Source organism: Ceratotherium simum, unplaced genomic scaffold (genome assembly GCF_057802395.1).
Source record: "Ceratotherium simum simum isolate JZ-2026a unplaced genomic scaffold, ASM5780239v1 HiC_scaffold_50, whole genome shotgun sequence".
NCBI classification, from domain to species: domain Eukaryota; kingdom Metazoa; phylum Chordata; class Mammalia; order Perissodactyla; family Rhinocerotidae; genus Ceratotherium; species Ceratotherium simum.
The window spans coordinates 95145-115844 of NW_028261266.1; the positions used below are offsets into that span (position 1 = coordinate 95145).

General features: G+C 40.8%; 2 protein-coding genes across 59 annotated transcripts in view; one reads left to right on the top strand and one right to left on the bottom strand.

The window, feature by feature from the left end:
- Positions 1-5176, top strand: part of LOC147911170 (uncharacterized) — a 90265-nt gene extending 85089 nt beyond the window's left edge. For all 12 annotated transcript variants that reach the window (XR_015551497.1, XR_015551495.1, XR_015551494.1 and 9 more), the window contains one exon: positions 4842-5176. Coding sequence is in view for 1 of the 12 variants with exons in the window: in XM_087428467.1 (XP_087284593.1) it covers positions 4842-4912 (71 nt within the window). In the remaining 11 variants the exon portion in view is untranslated. The remainder of the gene's footprint in view (positions 1-4841) is intronic.
- The window catches only part of LOC147911169 (uncharacterized), a 159688-nt gene that overhangs the window by 90065 nt on the left and 48923 nt on the right, over positions 1-20700 (bottom strand). For 45 of the 47 annotated variants that reach the window (XR_015551471.1, XR_015551467.1, XR_015551485.1 and 42 more), the window contains one exon: positions 6610-6803. The exons of 1 other annotated variant lie outside the window; for it this stretch is intronic. Coding sequence is in view for 7 of the 46 variants with exons in the window: in XM_087428461.1 (XP_087284587.1) it covers positions 6610-6740 (131 nt within the window). In the remaining 39 variants the exon portion in view is untranslated. Of the gene's footprint in view, positions 1-6609; positions 6804-11080; positions 11216-20700 lie in introns of those variants that run through there. One more of the 47 variants, XM_087428464.1, reaches the window with a different exon arrangement.

The following is a 20700-nucleotide window of genomic DNA, read 5'->3' on the forward strand; positions in this document are numbered from 1 at the left end:
GGGCTGGTCTTTCTCCCAAAAAAAACGGGGCCGGCCCAGTGGCACAAGAGGTTAAGTGCGCGTGCTCCGCTGCGGTGGCCCGGGGTTCGCAGGTTCAGATTTTGGGCGCACACCGACGCACTGCTTGGCAAGCCATGCTGTGGCGGTGTCCCATATAAAGTGGAGGAAGATGAGCACGGATGTTAGCCCAGGGTCAGTCTTCCTCAGCAGAAAAAGAGGAGGATTGGCAGATGTTAGCACAGGGCTGGTCTCCTCACAAAAAAAACACAGTTTATGTTGCCATTATCTTCTATGTATTATAATCAAAACTATAGTGAAATTTTATGTTTTATTTTAGAAAATACTTGGTTTTTGTCTAACCTCCTCTGTTCTTCCTCGGGTCACACATATTGTATCACAGTGAGCTGACCTAAGTAAAGTGAATAATACGTGAGTGGACTGTAAGTCTGTTAACAGTTGTCTTCCAACTTGACGTTTTGTTACTGAGTTATCTTTCTCAAGAGCTCTAGTTCATCACAGTGTTGACTAATTGTTACAAACAACTAAAAATATTTAATGCCTCCAAGAAATGCCCTTGTCACTTGCAAAAGACAGTTACTGGAAAGAGTAGATCTCATCTAAATTTTTAATTATAAGACTGATATAAAGTTCCAAACAAATGTTATCTACTATGTTGTTGACCTTTTATGGCCTTCAGATGTAGCAGCAATTCAATAATTTATTTAGTGAATGATGTTTGTAAAATTCTGCAATAGGCATTAGGAGGAATGTGAAATAATATAAAGTTTCTCTATAAATTTGATTTTGTACAGCATTAATAAATCAAGCCAAGTTTTTGGTGTTTTTTTCAAACAAAATCTTTTTTCAAATGTGTGAAGGAAAAACTTGGAGTACTTATATGTCTCATACAAATGGATCAGCATGCAGTTAAACTAAGATTAGAACATAAATCAGTGCATTCATTCTAGTTCGTCCATGCTTTCTCTCAAAAAAAATACAGAACATGTGGTAGTCCTGTGAACTTTGTCCACCGGTGTTACTCCCATGAATCCCATAAGTATGTTATGTGACATGGCAAGAGACTTTAGAGATGTAATTAAAATTACTAATCAGCTGATCATAAAATAGAGAGATTATGGATTATCCAGTGGACCTAATCAAATTTCATGGGCCCTTAAAAGTAGAGATTTTTCCCTCACTAGAAGCAGAAAGCAAATGAGAGATTAAAGGTATGGGAAGGACTTGATAGCCAATTGCTTATTTGAAGGTAAAGAGGACCACATGGAAAGCATGAGAAAGAAATGAATTCTGCCAACAATCAGTGAGTTTGGAGGTGGACTCCAAGCCCCAGCTGAAAGTGCAACGCTGGAGAGACCCTGAGCAGAGAGTCCAGTCATGCTTCTTCGGACTTCTGACCTACAGAAATGTGAGACAGTAAATGGGTGTTGTTTTAAGCCGGTTAGATTTGATAAATTGTAGTAATGGCAGGAATAGAAGTTAATACAGTATCTGTCCTCTTGACCTTGCATGGGGAAAACAGAAAGTCAGACCAAGTTTTATAGTTTGATTTAATTAATTTCTACCTTCTTTTTCTCTATGCAACTTCCTCTTTCTTTCTGAAGCCATTCAAGGACAACTGGCTATATTATATAGTCCCCTACTAGGGACCACTTTTCTTTCAAAATAAGTGCACATGTTGAAAATCAACCCCATCAAAACTTCCTTTTTCTTTCAATTTGGCTGATACTAGAGAGAGAGGTAGGAAGTGATTCTCAGATCTACCAGTGGTATTTCTATTTCAGATTTGGATAAATGAAGAAACAGTTCAAAAGTAATGAATCTGAAATGGCAGAATTTCCATCATTCTGATAGACAGATTGGGGAAGATACAAAGGGATGGGTGGGTCATTCCCAATATGCCTTAAAATGCCTATGGACCTGCAACAGCAGCAGCATCTGGAAACACGTTAGAAATGCAGGATCGCAGTCTTTACCTGGAACTACAAAATCAGAATCTACATTTGAACAAGATCTCCAGGTCATGCAGATACAACAAAATTTGAGAAGCACTGCCTTAAATTGCACTATACGGGTGAAATATTCCTTCACAGTTTAGAAGAATATCCCTGCTAACAGCATCCTCTCACTGAAGCAAGGATATGCATAGAATTAGGAGATCCCCTAAGGTTCCATTTCAGAATCATTGTTGGCATATATTGAGCATTTATCTTGTGCTAGAGATTCTTTTAAGTGTTTATATTAATTATGCCATTTAAATGTCACAACTAACATGACGTAGATACGCTATTACCCATATTTAATATAGGAAGAAAGTAAACTTTTGAAGAGGATAATTCCTTTGTGTACAGCCACTTAGAGATTAGAATGAAGGCAGGCTGACATCCCAGCACCTGGATAACCGCAGTTAGTCACTACACCATGGCGCCTTTTATTAAGCTTTAAAGTAGATTCTAAATTGTCAAACTAGCAAATGTACCAAAACCTAAAATTCCGTCTCCCAATTACTATCCTATACCATCTGAAAAGCCAAACAAAAACAAAATCTTAATCAACATACAAAAATCAGTTGCATTTCTATACACTAACAATGAAGTAGCAGAAAGAGAAATTAAGAATACAATCCCATTTACAATTGCAACAAAAAGAATAAAATACCTAGGAATAAACTTAGTCAAAGAGGTGAAAGATCTGTACACCGAAAACTATAAAACGTTGTTGAAAGAAATTGAAGAAGACACAAAGAAATGGAAAGATATTCCACGCTCTTGGATTGGAAGAATTAACGTAGTTAAGATGTCTTTACTTCCTAAAGCAATCTATAGATTCAATGCAACCCCTATCAAAGTTCTAACAACATTTTTCACAGAAATAGAACAAAGAATCCTAAAATTTATATGGAACAACAAAAGACCCTGAATAGCTAAAGGAATCCTGAGAAAAAAGAACAAAGCTGGAGGTATCACACTCCCTGATTTCAAAATATACTACAAAGCTATAGTAACCAAAACAGCATGGTACTGGCACAAAAACAGATACACAGATCAATGGAATAGAATCGAAAGCCCAGAAATAAACCCACACATCTATGGACAGCTAATCTTCAACAAAGGAGCCAAGAACATACAACGGAGAAAAGAAAGTCTCTTCAACAAATGGTGTTGGGAAAACTGGACAGCCGCATGCAAAAAAATGAAAATAGACCCTTACCTTATACCATACACAAAAATTAACTCAAAATGGATTAAAGACTTGAATGTAAGACCTGAAACTATGAAACTTTTAGAAGAAAACATAGGCAGTACGCTCTTCGACATCAGTCTTAGCAACATATTTTCAAGCACCATGTCTGACCGGGCAAGAGAAACAATAGAAAAAATAAACAAATGGGACTACATCAAACTAAAAAGCTTCTGCACAGCAAAGGAAATCATCAACAAAACGAAAAGACAACCTAACAAGTGGGAGAAGATATTTGCAAACCACACATCTGATAAGGGGTTAATCTCCAAAATATATAAAGAACTCATGCATCTCAACAACAAAAAAACTAACAACCCAATTAAAAAACAGGCAAAAGACCTGAAGAGACATTTCTCCAAAGAAGATATACACATGGCCAACAGGCACACGAAAAGATGTTCAACATCATTAACCATCAGGGAAATGCAAATCAAAACTACAATGAGATTATCACCTCACGCCCGTCAGAATGGCTATAATTAACAAGACAGGAAACAACAAGTGTTGGAGAGGATGTGGAGAGAAGGGAACTCTCATACACTGCTGCTGGGAGTGCAAACTGGTGCAGCCACTATGGAAAACAGAATGGAGATTCCTCAAAAAAGCAAGGATAGAACTACCACATGATCCAGCTATTCCACTGCTGGGTATTTATCCAAAGAACTTGAAGACACCAATGCATAAAGATACATGCACCCCTGTGTTCACTGCAGCATTATTCACAATAGCTAAGACTTGGAAGCAACCTAAGTGCCCATCAAGGGACGAATGGATAAAGCAGATGTGGTATATATACACAATGGAATACTACTCAGCAATAAGAAACGATGAAATCCAGCCATTTGTGACAACATGGATGGACACTGAGGGTATTATGCAAAGTGAAATAAGTCAGAGGGAGAAGGTCAAATACCGTATGATCTCCCTCATTAAGTAGTAGATAATAACAACAACAAACAAACACATAGAGACAGAGATTGGATTGGTGGTTACCAGAGGGGAAGCAGGGAGGGAGGAGGGTGAAAGGGATAATTCGGCACATGTGTGGGGTGATGGGTTGTAATTAGTATTTGGGTGGTGAACATGATGTAATCTATGCAGAAATAGAAGTATAATGATGTACACCTGAAATTTATACAATGTTATAAACCAATGTTACTGCAATAAACAAAAAATTAAAAAAAAAAAATCTTAAAATAGTCCCAGATCCTTTACATATTATTTTACATAAATCATTAAATCAAAGAAAAGATTTTATGGTTTTATGTAATAACCCTGTTGTCTTGGTTTGAATTAACTCTTTTTGATGTTTCCATATTTCCTCTGAAGGAGAAGAAATATAGTCCATGAAACAATCTAAATTTATTAATTAAACCACATATTATAGTAAGAAAAATGTTGCTATATATAACAGAAAGGGGAGTGGTGTGCCTAAGGTCGCACAGTGAATTAGGGGCAGAGCCAGGATTTGAACTCAGGTCTCCCTTGCTCCAAGGCCTGTGTTCTTTCACTGGCTCCAGTGGCCCTCCTCAGCCCCAAGAGACCTCCATCTCACCCACTCTCCCTACCCTTTATTCTAGGTCACCAAGCTCTACAGAGGCAGCCAGCTATGAGACATATTCCGCTCCTGCCGGTCACCGGCTTGATGTAAATTGAGAAGACTGGAAGCACTGCCTGAGCTGGAAGCTGGTGGCTCTGAGCTCCCATGTCACATCCTTCATCTAAAAGTCAGTGACATTTGGCCCACTCTCTCCCATATCCCTGCCAGCGAATCCTACCATCTCCTTCCATGGGTTTCAGGGGGTGGGAAAAGCATTAACCTCATGGGGCCACCAACCCCCAGCACCCACCTCCTTCTCCTCTTCTGGACACTTGCAACAAATATCAGCCCAATAATAACACTGACCACGGCCAAGCACCCTGCTGAGCACTTTCATGCATGATCATATCATTTAAATCTCACAGCAGCCTCCATGAGGTAGATACAATGATCATCCCCATTGTTTAGATGGGAAAACTGAGGATCAGAAAAGTGAAGTGAACAGGCCAAGAACTGCCCATGGGTTTGAACCCAGGTCTCTGTGGGATGGGTGGAGGAACTAGGACATCTACACTGGGGAATAGGGGGATCATGGGACACAGTGCTGACTCTGAATATTTCCAAGCTTCAGTTCCTTTGTCTTTAACATGAGATAATTATAATAACATCTTCCACCATGGTGATGGTGAAGGAATGTGTAAGTCACTTCTTAGAGATACTCGATAGATGTTCATTGTTGTTACTGTTATTGCTTCTGTTTCCAACTCCTGAGGCAGTCAGGGTCTTGTTTAGAAACACCTGTTTCACCACACTGGGGTCCAGATTGGAGAACAGTGCCTTGACTGGTGACCGACATGGAGCCCAACCTAGAGACAGAACTCAGCCAGCACCCAGCACCAGCAGTGTCTCCCTAACCTGGGAGAAGAGGCAGCCAGATAATCCCCCACTGCTTGCCCCTAGGTCTCTGGCTGTGTAAAGCAGGAACTCAGGAGAGTGGTGAGTTCTCTGGCTGTGTAAAGCAGAAACTCAGGAGAGTTTCACCACACCCAGTGTGGTGAAACAGGTGTTTCTAAACAAGACCCTGACTGCCTCATCCCACTGGCTGGGTGCCATCTACAAGTTGGCAGACATGCATGTGACAGGTGCAAGATGGGGGGCTGGTTTCATGCCTTAAAGAGATGGGGCTGTGAGGAAGGATGGGTCTTCTCAGTAGCAGTAGAATAGATGGAGGCTCTGCAGGGAAAAGCAGGGCTTTCTGGAGGCCCATGTTGATGACCCGTGGCAGTGTGTCATCCAACGGGAGGCAGGAAGAGAACATGCAGCAATTGCACCCAAAGGAATGGTTACTTATTTATGATTCACTTATTTTGCTGAGGAAGATTTGCCCTGAGCTAACATCTGTGCCAGCCTTCCTCCATTTTTTAGTATGTGGCCTGCCAGCACAGCACGGCCGCTAACAGAGCGTTGTAGGTCCGTGCCCGAGAACCGAACCCAGGCCACCAAAGTGGAGCGTCCTGAACTCAACCACTAGGCCACCGGGGCTGGCCCTGGAATGGCTACTTTTACATGTCAATTTTTCCAACCAAAATGTGAAGGGTTCTGAGTTGCCTACTTAGGCCCTCTAGTTATGAGTCACACTTTGATTGATTGATTCACTCATTCATTCACTCATTCAAGACATACTTAATGAAAGTAAAAAGGCACTGTTGACTGCAAACTGAGACACAGAGAGAGGCAGTGACATTCCCAAGACACACAGCTGGCAGTGGGCAGAGTCACCACTGTGCTGGGGCAGGGCAGGCACTCACCTAGTAAAGAGCTGGTCCAGGACCTGGTGGGATGTGTTGAAGGTCGAGTAGTTGAACATGAACGTAGTATTGTTGGAGATGTTTCTACCTTGGAAGGCTGGTACCATGGATTCTATCAGCTTCTCCATCATGCCTGCCTAGAGGGCACACACCCTGAAGGCCTCATTTAAATTCCCAGTTGACTCATCTTCACACTGGGTGGGACAAGGAGGGACATATAGTCAGTGGCATCACTGTGAACTGGGCATCCAGGCAGTGCACAACAGAATGAAGAAACCCATCTCCTAGATGCTACGAGGTCTGACTTTACAAGGTCTGACTTTACCCATTTGGATACCTGAGCACTGTTGTTTTGCAAAAGCCCGCAAGGGGACTCTCATGTGCAGTTAGGGTGGAGAAGCACTGCTCCAGGAGAAAGGAGCTGCTGAAATTCATTACAACTGGTATTTTTGCAGTAACGAGGTGGGTGTTTCTAAAACACAACACTGCTAATGTAATGGTGCAAGTGACTACTCAGTGACTGGGTGTCCTGAATGTGGGAGGGTCTCTAAGACAGATGGAAGGTCCTTTCCAAGACTGATGCTCATGATGATATAAATGCACACATACAAAAGCAATGGTCTGTCCAAACAGTAGACACTGTCTATGCCTCTAGGTGGACCAAATTAGTGAACCTAAGGCCAAGCGAACATTTATCTCTGCCTTCTGGGCTTATGGCAGGGGTCAGTAAACCACGGCCCACTGTCCATTTTTGTATAGCCTATGAGCTAAAAATGGTTTTTGTGACTTTAAAAGGTTGAGGAAAAAAAAAAAGAATATAAGACAGAGACCACATGTGGCCCATATACGGAAAATATTTACTATCTGGACCTTTACAAAAAACATTTGCCTATTCCTGGCTTGTGGCAACCATAGGTGACCACATGTTCCCAGTGTGGGTCCACACTGGTGGGCACTTTTTCTGCCAACCTCCCAGCCAAGGAAAGATCTGAAATGCCTTGAAATGGTGAAACCAAGTGGAAACGTGCTCAGTCATCCTAAGAATCTCAAGAACAAACACAGCCACTAACTGCCAAGCTCCCTAAGGAGCAGTGAGGAGCTCTTGTCTCTGTGTGCACAAGGGGACTGTCCAGCCGTGTGAGCTCAGGACGGGCAACACAAGTCTCTGTGTGACACCTCGGCTGGGGAGGAGCCCTGCCTGCTCTCGCCCTGGCGGGTCACCTACCCACTGTGCCGCCAGTCTGCCGCCCCTCTGTGCTGGGCTAACTGTGCTGTCACAGGAAAGCCCAAGACTCTTGCACAGAGGCGCTTGCCAAGGTGACCCACAAGTCGAAGACATTCCTGGGACTGAGTGCAAATAGCAACATCCCTGCTCTGCCCCAGGGACCAACATAACCATCTTCTCCAAAGTTAACCATGGCACTTGGCTGTTCATGAGAAGGACACCAGAACACATTACACACGAGAATGATTCACACTCAGGAAGAAAGTCTAGAATCATGCTGTACAGACAGCAAAAACCAGGTGCTAATGAGAAGCACCTGCATAGGCCTTCCTCCACACCCGGCCCAGGTGACCCCACCGACAGACTCGACAATCACCTCACCAAAGCCACAACAAGAGGCACGCTTCCCTGAGACAGCCTCCATGGAGGCTGTCTAAGGAGCCTTAATCAGGCTCCCAGAAACCAATGGAAAGCAGTATTTGGTTATCTCCAAAATCAACTGGCATAATGTATTCAGCAGACAGGGGCGCTCTGTGTCACATAACTGCACTACGTCACATCCCTCTGTAGGTCATTTGGCTCACAAAATTGATTTAGGAGAGACTATTCAATTCCTTTTACATTTTCTTGTTTTGGAACTCTGCCAGCAGCAAATTCTGTTCTTCCAGAGGTCAGGAAGCTATGCATAAGGCAATCTCCTGCTGTTGTACATGGAACTCCATATTCCCTTTATGAATTTCCTGTCAATCTTCAAATTACTTCAAATATGACTGCCCTTCCTTTAGACAGTGTTTTATGTCTCCATGTTTACCTTCTTCCCATATCCGATTACCTTATTGGTTGCAGACACTCTCCCTTGAAGCCCCTCTGGGTGCCTGTGTTGAAGGAAGTGTGGATGGACGGGGACAGGAGGGGCCGCTGCAGCTTCTGGTTCACAGCAAGATCACTCACCACAATGCACATAAGCGAGTACGTCTTGCATGTTCAAAATTCCTGCTCTTGGTCTCACTTCCTCCACCAGCCACCACCACACGCCCTTATTCTTTTTTGCAGGAAAACACGTGAACTGTCATTGCTGTCTTCTCCTCTCACTCCAGTCAGGCTTTGCCTGCCCTTTTCCGAGCCCCAGCCAGTCTACATTGCCCAGTCCTGCTGCCAGTGTTCCCTTGAGCGTCCCCCATGTCTGACACCCATTACCCCACCCACACAGTACTCCCTGGGCTTTCTGCCACCTGATCAGCTGCTCTTCTCAGTTGCTCCAATGAAGAGGGTCTTCTCCTCAACCTCTTCACATCAGAGGGCCCAGACTCAGTCCTAGGTCCTTGTCTCTCACTGTAGCCCCTTTCAGAAACCCCATCCAGAGCCAGCCCTGACGGTTCAAGTGATTAAAGTTCAGCGGGCTGCGCTTCAGTGGCCCATGTTCGGTTCCCGGGCATGCAACCACACCACTCGTCTATCAGTAGCCATGCTGTGGTGGTGGCTCACATAGAAGAACCAGAAGGACCTACAACTAGAACATACAACTATGTACTGGGGCTTTGGGGAGGGGAAAAAAAAAAAAAAGAGAGGGAGGAAGATTGGCAACAGAGGTTACCTCAGGGTGACTCTTGCCCATAAAAAAAATATTGATAAATAAAATTTTTTAAAAAATAGAAAAAAAGAAAGCCCATTCATCCAACAAAATGCACAGCAGTCCCAAACCTCTATCTCCATGTCCTAGCCCCCTCTCCCAAACCCCGAGTCACATGCAGTACCTGTTTCTACCTCCAACGTGACATGTCCAAACCAGAAGCTCAGGCCTCTCAACCTGGGGACCTGAGGGCTTCCCCATCCCGGACCACTGCATGCCACCTTTCCAGACTACCCGGCCAAAAATCACCCATAGCACCCCTCCCTTTTCACCTCACACGTCTATGTTTGTGAGCTACTGTGAGGTCTACCATCCAGCCATATGCAGAATCCAGCCACTTCACATCCCCACTACCCTGGTGCACATCACCATCGCACCTTTCCTGAGTTAATGGAATGACCACCTAACGGGCTCCTTCTTATGTCCTTGCCCCCCGAAAGAGCAGGCGGAGTTGTCCAGTTAGAGCCGAAGTCCATTCATGTCACTGCTCTGCTCAAAACCCTGCAATGGCTCCTTATTTCCCACAGAGTAGAAGCCAAATTCTCCCACTGCTTACAAGGCTTGACCAGACCTGCCCACCCTCTCCCCGCCCACCACTGCCTCTTGGCCCAGCTGCCATCAGCTCTCAGTCACCATCTCCTCAGCCCTCCTCTCTGCTCCACCACGCTAGCCTCTCCTGCTGTCCTCTTCCCTGGGATGCTCTTCCCCAGATATCCACTAACTCCCTCACCTGCTCCAAGCCTGTCCTCAGATGTCATCTGCTCAATGAGGGCAGCCCTGGCCTCCCATGGCCAGCACTGCAACCTCCCCTCCCCTGCCCTATCCTCAATCCCAACATGCCAGTGGCCCCTTTATTACCATTCCTATTCCTGTCCCTATCTCCCTCTGACAGAATATAAGGTTCCTCAGGGCAGGGATCTCCACCTTTCCTGTTCACTGACATCACCCAAGCACCTAGCACAGGGCCTGGCACTTGACAGGGGCTTCATAAACTTGAATTTAAACATTGCTGGTCTCAAAATCTGAGTTTCCTGGAAGCCAAAGTAAAAAAGGAAACAGAATGAGTTTCAGTTTGGACTATGTGCTTGGTGTTTGAGGAACAGCAAGGATGCCAATGGGGTTAAACAAACTCAGCAGGGGTGAGTGGCAGGAAGTGAGACCAGGAGCAGGCAGAGGCCAGGTCATGTGAAGCTCAGAATCACTGTGCCTTATACTATGAGGGACATGAGGAGGAGCAGAGGAGGAACAGAGGGATGGCATGATCTAACGTATATTTTTTAATTAAACTTTAGATTTCAAGATTATTGTGGATTCACATGCAGTGGTAGAAATAATACAGAAATAATCTACGTATCCTTAACCCAGTTTTCCCCAATGGTAACATCTTGCAAAACTATAGCACAATATCACAACCAAGACATTGACATTGATACAGTCAAGAATCAGAATATTTCCATACCCACAAGGATCCCTCACATTTCTCTTTTATAGCTACAACCACATCCCTCCCACCCCTAGCTCCTCTTTAACCCCTGGCAACCACTAATCTGTTCTCCTTTCTATAATTTTCTCATTTCAAGAATGTTATATACAAATGGAAACATATAGTGCGTAACCTTTTGGGACTGGCTGTTTTCACTCAGCATAATTCTCTGGGGATTCATCTGGGTTGCTGTATGTACCAGTAGTTCAGTCCTTTGTATGACTGAGTAGTATTCCATGGCATGGATGGGCCCCAGTTTGTGTGTTAACCATTCATCCACTGAAGAACATCTGGATTGTTTCTAGTTTTTGGCTATTTCAAATAAACGTACTACGAACACCTGTGAATAGGTTTTTGTGTGAACATAGTTTTCATTTCTCTGGGATAAATGCCTACTAGTTGAGTTTGCTGGTTGTGTGGCAGTTACAAGTTTGGTTTGATAAGACCCTGCCAAACTGTTTTCCCGAGTAGCTGTGCCATTTTCCACTCCCACCAGCAATGGAGGGGAAAACTAGTTCCTCCACATCCTCACCATCATTTGCTATTATCATTCTTCTTTTACCTCAGCCATTCTGATAGGTGTGTAGTGATATCTCATGTGGTTTTAATTTGCCTTTCCTGAATGACTAATGATGTTTAACATCATTTCATGTGCTCATCTGCCACTTGTATCTCCTCTTTGGTGAAATGTCTTTTGATGTCTTTTGTCCAGTTTCTAGTTGAATTATTTTTTTACTGTTGAGTTTTAATAGTTCTTCATATATTCCATTACCAGTCTTTCCTCAGATAGGTGCTTTGCAAACATTACTCCCAGTGTGTAGCTTGTCTTTTCATCCTCTTGGGAGGTTCTTTTGCAGAGAAAAAGTTTTTAATTTTGATGAAGTCCCACTGATCAATTTTCCTCTTATGGATGACGTTTGGTGTCAAGTCCAAGAACTCTTTGCCCAGCCCTTCCCTAAACTGCAAAAATTTCTCCTTTTTTTCTGAGTCTTATAGTTTTGCATTTTAGATTTGAGCTTTGAGCTTGTGATCCATTCTGAGTTAATTTCTTTATAAGCCGTGAGATTTAGATTGAGGTTCATTTTTTGCTTACAGATGTTTGATTGCTCCAGCACCATTTGTTGGAAAGCCTATCATTCCTCCACTGAATTGCCTTTGCAATTCTCAAAATTATTTGAGAAAATAATTGCTCAAAAATCATTTGGGCACATTTCTGTGGTTCTCTATACTATTTTCTATACTGGGTTCCCTAGACTGTTTCACTGATCTCTGTGTCTGTCTTTCCAACAATACCACATAGTCTCGTTACTGTGGCTATAAAATAAGTCTTGAAAATGGGCAGACTGATTCCTCTCACTTTATTCTTCTTTTTCAAAACTGTTTTAGTTATTCTAGTTCCTTTGTTTTCCGTATTTTAGAATGAACTTGTATGTGTATCTACAAAGATTTTTGCTATGATTTTAATAGAAATTACATTAAGCCTGCATAATAATTTGGGGAGAACTGACATCTTTACTATGTATGGTAAATGGTATGTCTCTTCATTTATTTAGATATACTTTTATTTCTTTCATCAGGGTTTTATAGTTTTCACCATAAAAAGTTCTATAAATGTCTTGTTAGATTTATACTTATGTATTTATTTATTTTTCATGGATTAGACTGCATTTTTAATTTTGAGATCCACATGTTCATTGATAGTATAAAAAATAAAACTCATTTTTGTGTGTTTATCTTGTATGATGCAACCTTGCTGAACTCACGTATTCTAGGAGTTTGTGGTGTGTTTTTTTTTGTAGATTCCTTGGGATTTTCTACATTGATAAAAATGTCATCTGCAGATAAGGACAATTTTATTCTATCCTTTCTGATCTGGAAGCCTTTTCTTGTCTTATTGCACAGGCTAGAACTTCCAACACCATGTGGAATAAGAACATGCATCCTTGTCCTATTGCTGATCTGAAAAAAAACTCACTCAGTCTTTCATTATGAAGCATACTGTTAGCTGTAGGTTTTTGTAGATGCTGTTTATCAAGTTGAGTAACTTCTCCTCTATTCCTAATTTTCTGAGTTTTAATCAGATGCTAGATTTTGTCACATGCTTCCTTACATCAAATGATATGATCATTTGGATTTTTCTTCTTTATCCTGTTCATATGGTGTATTACACTAATTGATCTTCAAATATTGAACCAGGCTTGCATCCCTGAAATAAACTCTACTTGGTCACGGCACACAGTTCTTTGTATATATCGCTGAAATCTGTTTGCTAATATTTTGCTAAGGATTTCTGCATATATATTCATGAAGGCTGGTGGTTTAATGTCTTTTTCTGGCTTGAATATCAGGTTAAAACTAACTTTATAAAATGAACTGGGAGGTGTTCTCGCCTTGTCTATCTTCTGGAAAATACAGTAACTAAAATAAAAACTCAATGGATGGCTCCATAGCGGACAGGAGGCGTCAGAGGAAATAATCAGTGAAATGGAAGATAGAACAATAAAAAGTACACATTCTAAACAACAGAGAGAGAATAGTCAAAGAAAAAGAACAGAGGCTCAGAAATCTGTGGCAGTATGGCAAAAGAGCTAACAATCATGTCATCAGAGTCCCAGAAGAAGAGGAGAACAAGAGCTGAACTGAAAAGGTACTTGAAGAAAAAATGGCTAAAAAATTCTGTGCTCTTTGTCTGGAGTAGAACAGTTATTGTCCAAAAGTTTTCTGTCTTGCTAGGCTGTCTCTTTCCTGTCCTTTGGCTAGAGAGAGGAGGCTTCTGCTGCATTTTTTTTGTCCTGCACCCGTTGGTATTTATGGGTTGCCAGCTTCTCAGGTTCAAGTCTGTGATATATAAGGCAAAAAGAACACTCAAGGAATTCACTGCCATGTCATTCCTTGGGTCCCAAGGTCCCTAGCTGGTCTGCCTTCTCACCATCTTCCAGAGTCTACGTTTATCTTATATATAATGTCCAGGATCTTTTGCTGTGCTTAGTGGAAGGAATAGGGAAAAGGACATCAACTCCATCTTCCCAGAAGTAGATGTTAACCCACACTTTTAGAAAGATCATTCTAGGGCTGGCCTGGTGGTGCAAGCAGTTAAGTGCGTGCACTCTGCTTCGGCAGCCCGGGGTTCGCAGGTTTGGATCCTGGATGTGCACTGACGCACTGCTTCTCAAGCCATGCTGTGGTGGCATCCCATATACAGCAGAGGAAGATGGGCACGGATGTTAGCACCCATCTTCCTCAGCAAAAAAAAAAGAGGAGGATTGGCATCGGATGTTAGCTCAGGGCTGATCTTCCTCACAAAATAAAAAAAAAGATCATTCTAAATACTGTGGGAATAATCACCTGTAACTGAGCAGAAGCTGAAGCAAGGAGATCTGTTAGAAGGCTAATGAAATGATCCAGGTGAAATATAATGGTAGCTTAGGGCCAGGGTGATAGCAGTGGAGGTGGTAAGAAGTCGTTAGATCCTGAATATATACTGTGAAGAAAGTGCAGACAGAATTGTGAATATATTAGATATGGGCTATGAGAACAAGAAAGGAGTCAAAGATGATTCCCAGGGTTTTAGCCTGAGGAGTAGAAGAATGGAGTTGCCATCAACTAAATTAAAGAAAGCTGAGGAAGGAGTAGTCAGGGAAAAAGAATGATAATTGACTTCTTCGTTCAAATGTGAAGTAAGAGATGTCCATCACACAGCCACATGGCAGCGTTAGGTAGGCAGATGAATATAATCCTGGAGTTCAGGGGATGGGGTTCAGGCTACAAAGATATATTTAAGATTCATCAGGACACAGGTGGTATTTAAAGCCATGAAACCAGGTGAGATCACTGAGAGAATGAGGTAGAAAGAGAAGAGTACCAAGGATGTAGCCCTGGGCTCTCCAACAAGGATTGGCATATGGGAAGGAGCCAGCCAAGAGAGATTGAGAAGAAGCAGTCAGAGAGCTAGGAGAATAGCTAGGATAGAGGTGTCCTAGAAGCCAAGTAAAGAAAGAGTTCTGAGGAGAAAGCAATGACCTGGATTCAGATGCAGCTGATAGGGCAAGTAATATGAAGACTGAGAATTGATCACTGGAGTTAGCAAAGCTGAAGAGGCCTTTGGTGATTCTGACAAAGCTGTTTTTGTGGTTTAACAGAGAAAATTCAGATGCAGTGGGTTCAAGAAATGCAAAGGAATTAGAGACAATAAATGTAGACCTGAGATTCAGGTGATTCACTCACTTCACCTATAATTAAGTATAATGATACTTTTCTTCCTCAAATTAATCTTTACTGAGGACCTACTTTGGGTTAGACACAGCAAATAAGGAGATATAAATGGAACAGGACTTATAAGGAGAGACATAAACATAATAAGTATATCGGATTTGAGGAGGAGATCATAGACAAACATACGAAATACCACAAAGGAATGGCAAATTCTATCCTGAATGGGAAATCAGAACAGGAAAGGGCTAGCATGAGAATCAATGAAGCTCTTCATGTGCAAGCTGTTTAAAAATAAGGGCCTGTAGAAGTATGAATCTTTGGCAGTTCTGATGGCATCACTGGCAGGTAAAGACCTAAGAGAGACGGAAAATTACTAATTTCAGTGAACATACAATGTCTTTTAAGCCAAAAGAAAATGAGTGGGCAGTGCTATAGATTAAGACTCCATCACTAACATATATAAAGTGTCTTACAGGAGGTTAAATACACGTCAAGCTATGGAATAAAAACACACAAAAGTCTATCCCCCCAACCAAGAAAATAAACAAAAAATACCAATGTAAATCCTTCCCACTCCACCATATCAGCTCATTGGCTTAAACATTCTGAGTACTGCAAACCGTCATTCTAACACTACAAGCAAAGACCAAATGATATATTTAAAAAAAAAAAAGGCAGTGAAATAAGCCAGTCACTAAAGGACAAACCCCGTATGATTCCACCTATGTGAAGTACCTAGAGTAGGCAAATTCATAGAACAGAAAGTACAATAGTGGTTTCCAGGGGTTGGGTGTTAGGGGAGAATGGAGAATTACTGTTTAATGGATACAGAGTGTCGGCTTTTCAAGATGAAAAGAGTTCTAAAGATGGATGGCGGCGATGGTTGCACAGCAACATGAATGCACTTAATATCACTGAACTGTACACTTAAAAATGGCAAAGACTGTAAATGTTATGTCATGTGTATTTTACTACAATTTTTTAAAAATCACAAGAAATTTAAAAAAACAAAGAGAGGAGTCTTTTGCTTCTGTCCACGATGAAGAAACAAGGGTACAATACCCTCTTGCTGTGACCTAGAAAACTGGAAAAAAAAGTATATGAAACAACCAATTTCAGACCTTGAACAACAGGCCGCACAAGATTATTATTGCTCTTTCTTAGTGAAAGCATTTTCCAGACAGCATCACAAGGAGAGGGAACCCAAGCAGAACACCCGACTACTGAGTGGGTGAAATATATCAGAGCTCAGGGAGGCTGAAGCAGTTGGAGATTATAAAGAGGAGATATGTGGGAAGGGTCTGAAGAGAAGAGAAGAGAAGAGAGCTACATAAAAAGAGCTCCAAAAATCTGCACAGGGGTCCCTTTCATCTGTTGCCAAATTCTAAGCAACATATGAAACTCAATGAGGTGAGGCAAAAAGTGACCAGGTAGTTTTAAGTTGAACAACTTCCACTGCTCAACAGAGGGCTGGGAGACTTGAGAGTTTTGACCAGTCAGAGGGGAGAGTCCCAGTTGAATTACCAAGGCAATAAATAGAGACAGCAAAAGGGTTGTACCTCAATAGTGGGGCTAAATTAGCCCTAGAGTAATGATGCTCTACACATAACCTAAAAATCTTAAAAGCTTGAAAAATACCAAGCGGATCCACAACTTATCTTCCTGAAAAAACAAAGTCCAACACTCTTTTAAAAATAAATGACAGGGCTGGCTCCGTGGCTTAGCAGTTAAGTGCTCGCGCTCCGCTGCTGGCGGCCCGGGTTCAGATCCCGGGCGCAGATCCCGGGCGCGCACCGACGCACCACTTCTCCGGCCATGCTGAGGCCACGTCCCACATACAGCACTAGAAGGATGTGCAGCTGTGACATACAACTATCTACTGGGGCTTTGGGGGGAAAAAAATAAATAATAAATAAAATCTTTAAAAAAAATAAATAAATAAATGACAAAAACCAGACACTTACTGTAATAGTCACAATGTCTACCACCCAACTAAAAGTTACTAGACCCACAAAGAAGCAAGAAAATATGACCAAAAACAGGGGAAAGATTAGTCAATAGGAACAGACCCTGAAAGGCAGAGACGATGAACTGTCCAAATAAGGATTTTAAGACAACTATTATAAACAGGCACAAGTATTTAAAACACAACATGAATACAGCAGGAGACAAACAGAAGATATAAAAAAAGAGCCAGATGGAACTTCTAGAGGTGACATAAATACATATATGTTGCAAATGAAAAATTCAGTGAATGAGATTAACAGCTGATTAAATGCACAGAAGGAAAGGAACTGGGCAACACAAAAATAGAAATATCCAAATGGAAACACAGAGAGATGAAGACTGGGAAAACAAGGCTCAGTGACCAGTGGGACAATACCAAGTAGTGTAACATGCCCAGAAGTTCCAGAAGAAGAGGAGAGGAAGGTGATGGAAAATATATTTAAAGAAACAGTGGCAGGAAATATTCCAAATTTGATAAAAACAATAGATCCATAGTTTGAAGAAGCTTAATGAAACACAGAAAAGGTAAACACAAAACCATACTGAAGCACAAAGAGGGAGAAGAAAACCTTAAGTACAGAGAAAGAAATTTAAGAATGAGCCCAGATTTCTTTCTTTTTTTTTTTTTTCTGAGGAAGATCAGCCCTGAGCTAACATCCATGCCAATCCTCTTCTTTTTGCTGAGGAAGACTGGCCCTGAGCTAACAGCTATTGCCAATCCTCGTCCTGCTTTTTTTTTTTTTTCTCTTTTTTCCCCCAAAGCCCCGGCAGATAGTTGTATGTCATAGCTGCACTGAGCACAGATTTCTCATCTGAAATTATACAGCCAAAACACAATGGACCATAAATTTTTAAGTGCCGAAAGAAAAACTGTCAACCTAAAATTTTATTTCAAAAATTTTTCTTTAAAACTAAAGAGAAATAAGGACTTTTCCAGATAAACAAAAGCTGAAATAATTTGTCACCAGCTAACTTAAGCAACAAGAGATGCTAGAGGAATTGCTTCAGGAGGAATTCAAATGATACCAGGTGAGTAACCACCAAAATACTAACAAACAACAAACCTCCCTACTAAAATAGATAGGGACAATACAATGACGTTGTCAGTGATGGAGATAAAATGGAATCCTAAAAAACATAAAACTAATAAAAAAGAAAGAGGAACAAAGAATAGATAAATAAAAAAACAAGTAGCAAGACAGATTTAAACCCAACCATATCAATAATTACAAGAAATGGAAACAGTCAAACCATTCCAATTAAAAGGCAAAGACAGGGTAAAAACAAGACCTGACAATATACTGTCAACGATAAAACCACTTTAAATATACAAACAGAAGTAGGTTTAAAGAAAAAGAATGGAAAAAGATAAACCATGCAAACACTAACCAGAGCTAAGGAAGGACATTTTACAATGATAAAAATATCAGTCGATTAAGAAGACATACCAATCCTACATGTGTGTGCACACAATAACTGACTGAATTAAAAGTTGAAGTAAGACAACACTCCTCTCTCTGTACTAGATAAATCAAGTAGACATGAAATCAGTAAGAGAACAGAAGACTTGGATAATACCATCAATTAATCTGCCCTAATTGAAACTTTTAGAACACTCCAGCCAATAACTGAAGAATACAAACTAATTTCAAGGGAACACGGAAAAGTTTAAAATAATACAAAATATTTTCTGATTATAAAAAATTAAATTAGAAATCGACAGAGAGGTCTCTAGAAAAACCCTAAATATTTATCAATAAAAAGCCATATTTTGAAGAGACTAATGGGGCAAAAAAGATATCACAAAGAATTTCAGAAAATATTTTAAACTGACGGAAAATGAACACACAAGACAGCAAAATATGTGGGATGATCATAAAATTCCAGGGGCAATGTAAAATAATACAGCCAATCTGGAAAACCATTTGGCAGTTTCTAGTTAAATTTGCAACCACCACATGACCCAGAAGTTGTACTCATAGGCATTTGTCCCAGAAGATAAAATTTTATGTTCACAGAAAACCCTCTATCTGAATGTTAACAGCAGCTTTATTCTTGGTAGCAGTACTGGAAACAGTCCAAATGCCCTTTAATAAGCGAATGGTTCAATAAACCCTGGTTCATCCATACAAGGGAATACTACTCTGCAATACAAACGAATGAACTATTGACACCTGCAGCAACCTGGAGGTACCTCAAGAACATTATGTTTAGGGATAAAAGCTAATCCCCAAAGGCTGCATACTATATGACTCCACTTATATAACGTTCTTGAAATGACAAAACTAGAGCGATGGAGAACAGATCAGCAGTTTTCAAGGGTCAGGGAGAGGAGGTAGAATGGAGAACAGGTGTGAACACCAAGAGGCAGCACACGGAGTTCTTTTGTGGTGATAAAACAATTTTGTATCGTGGCCCCTCTGGTGGCGGTTACACACAGCTATATATGGAACAACACTGCACAGAATACACACACACACACACACACACACACAGAAATACGCAGGTTTAATTATGATGAAGGTTGAATAATGCCTGTGTTCTAGTTAACAGTATATCAATGTCAATATATCAATGCCAATTCCCTGAATTTGATACTGTACTATAGTTATATAAGATGTTGCCATTGAGGGAAAGTGGGTGGAGGGTATCCAGGATTTCTTATGTTACTTTTGCAACCTCCTGTGAGTCTATAATTATTTCAAAACAAAAAGTTTAAAAAATATGTAGGAGAAACCTAAAGCGGTGCTTAGAGGGAAATCTATAGGTCTAAATGCTAATGTCCGAGGAGAAAAAAAAAGTCCAAAATCAATTATCTTAGCTTCTACCTTAAGAAATTAGGAAAAAACTCAGCAAAATATATCCCAAGTAAGAAGGAAGAAAATACTAAAGTTAAGAATAAAAATCAATAAAAGGAAAAACAGACAATAGAGAAAAATCAATGAAAGCAAAATCTGTATGCTTTAAAAAGTCAATAAAATTGATAAACCACAAGCTAAACTGATAAAGAAAAGAGAAAAAAGTTACAAATCTCATTAGTGAAAGGAGAGGCATCATTATAGATCTCACAATAATGAAAAGGATAATGATGCAATATAAAAAGAAACTTTATATCACTGAACTTTATAACTGAGAAAAAAATCAATACCTTACAAAACATAAACTACTAAAATTGGCTCAGGACACAAAACTACGAAAAGTTTTAAATAACTAAATCTTAATTAAAAATCTTCCCCCAAAGAACACTTAAGGTCTCGATGAATGCTATTAAAAATTTAAGAAAAAAAGAATACAATCTAACACAAACTCTTTCAGAAAAGGCTGGCGGCAACACTACCCAATACATTCATTTCATCACAAAATCAAGCAAAGATACTACAAGAAAAGAAAACTACTGAACAATTTCCCTCATGATCATAGATGAAAAAGTCCTTTAAAAAATAACAGCAAATTAAACTCAGGAAGATAGATAGATGATAGATAGACAGATAGATAGATAGATGATAGACAGATAAAAAAGATAATCCATCATGA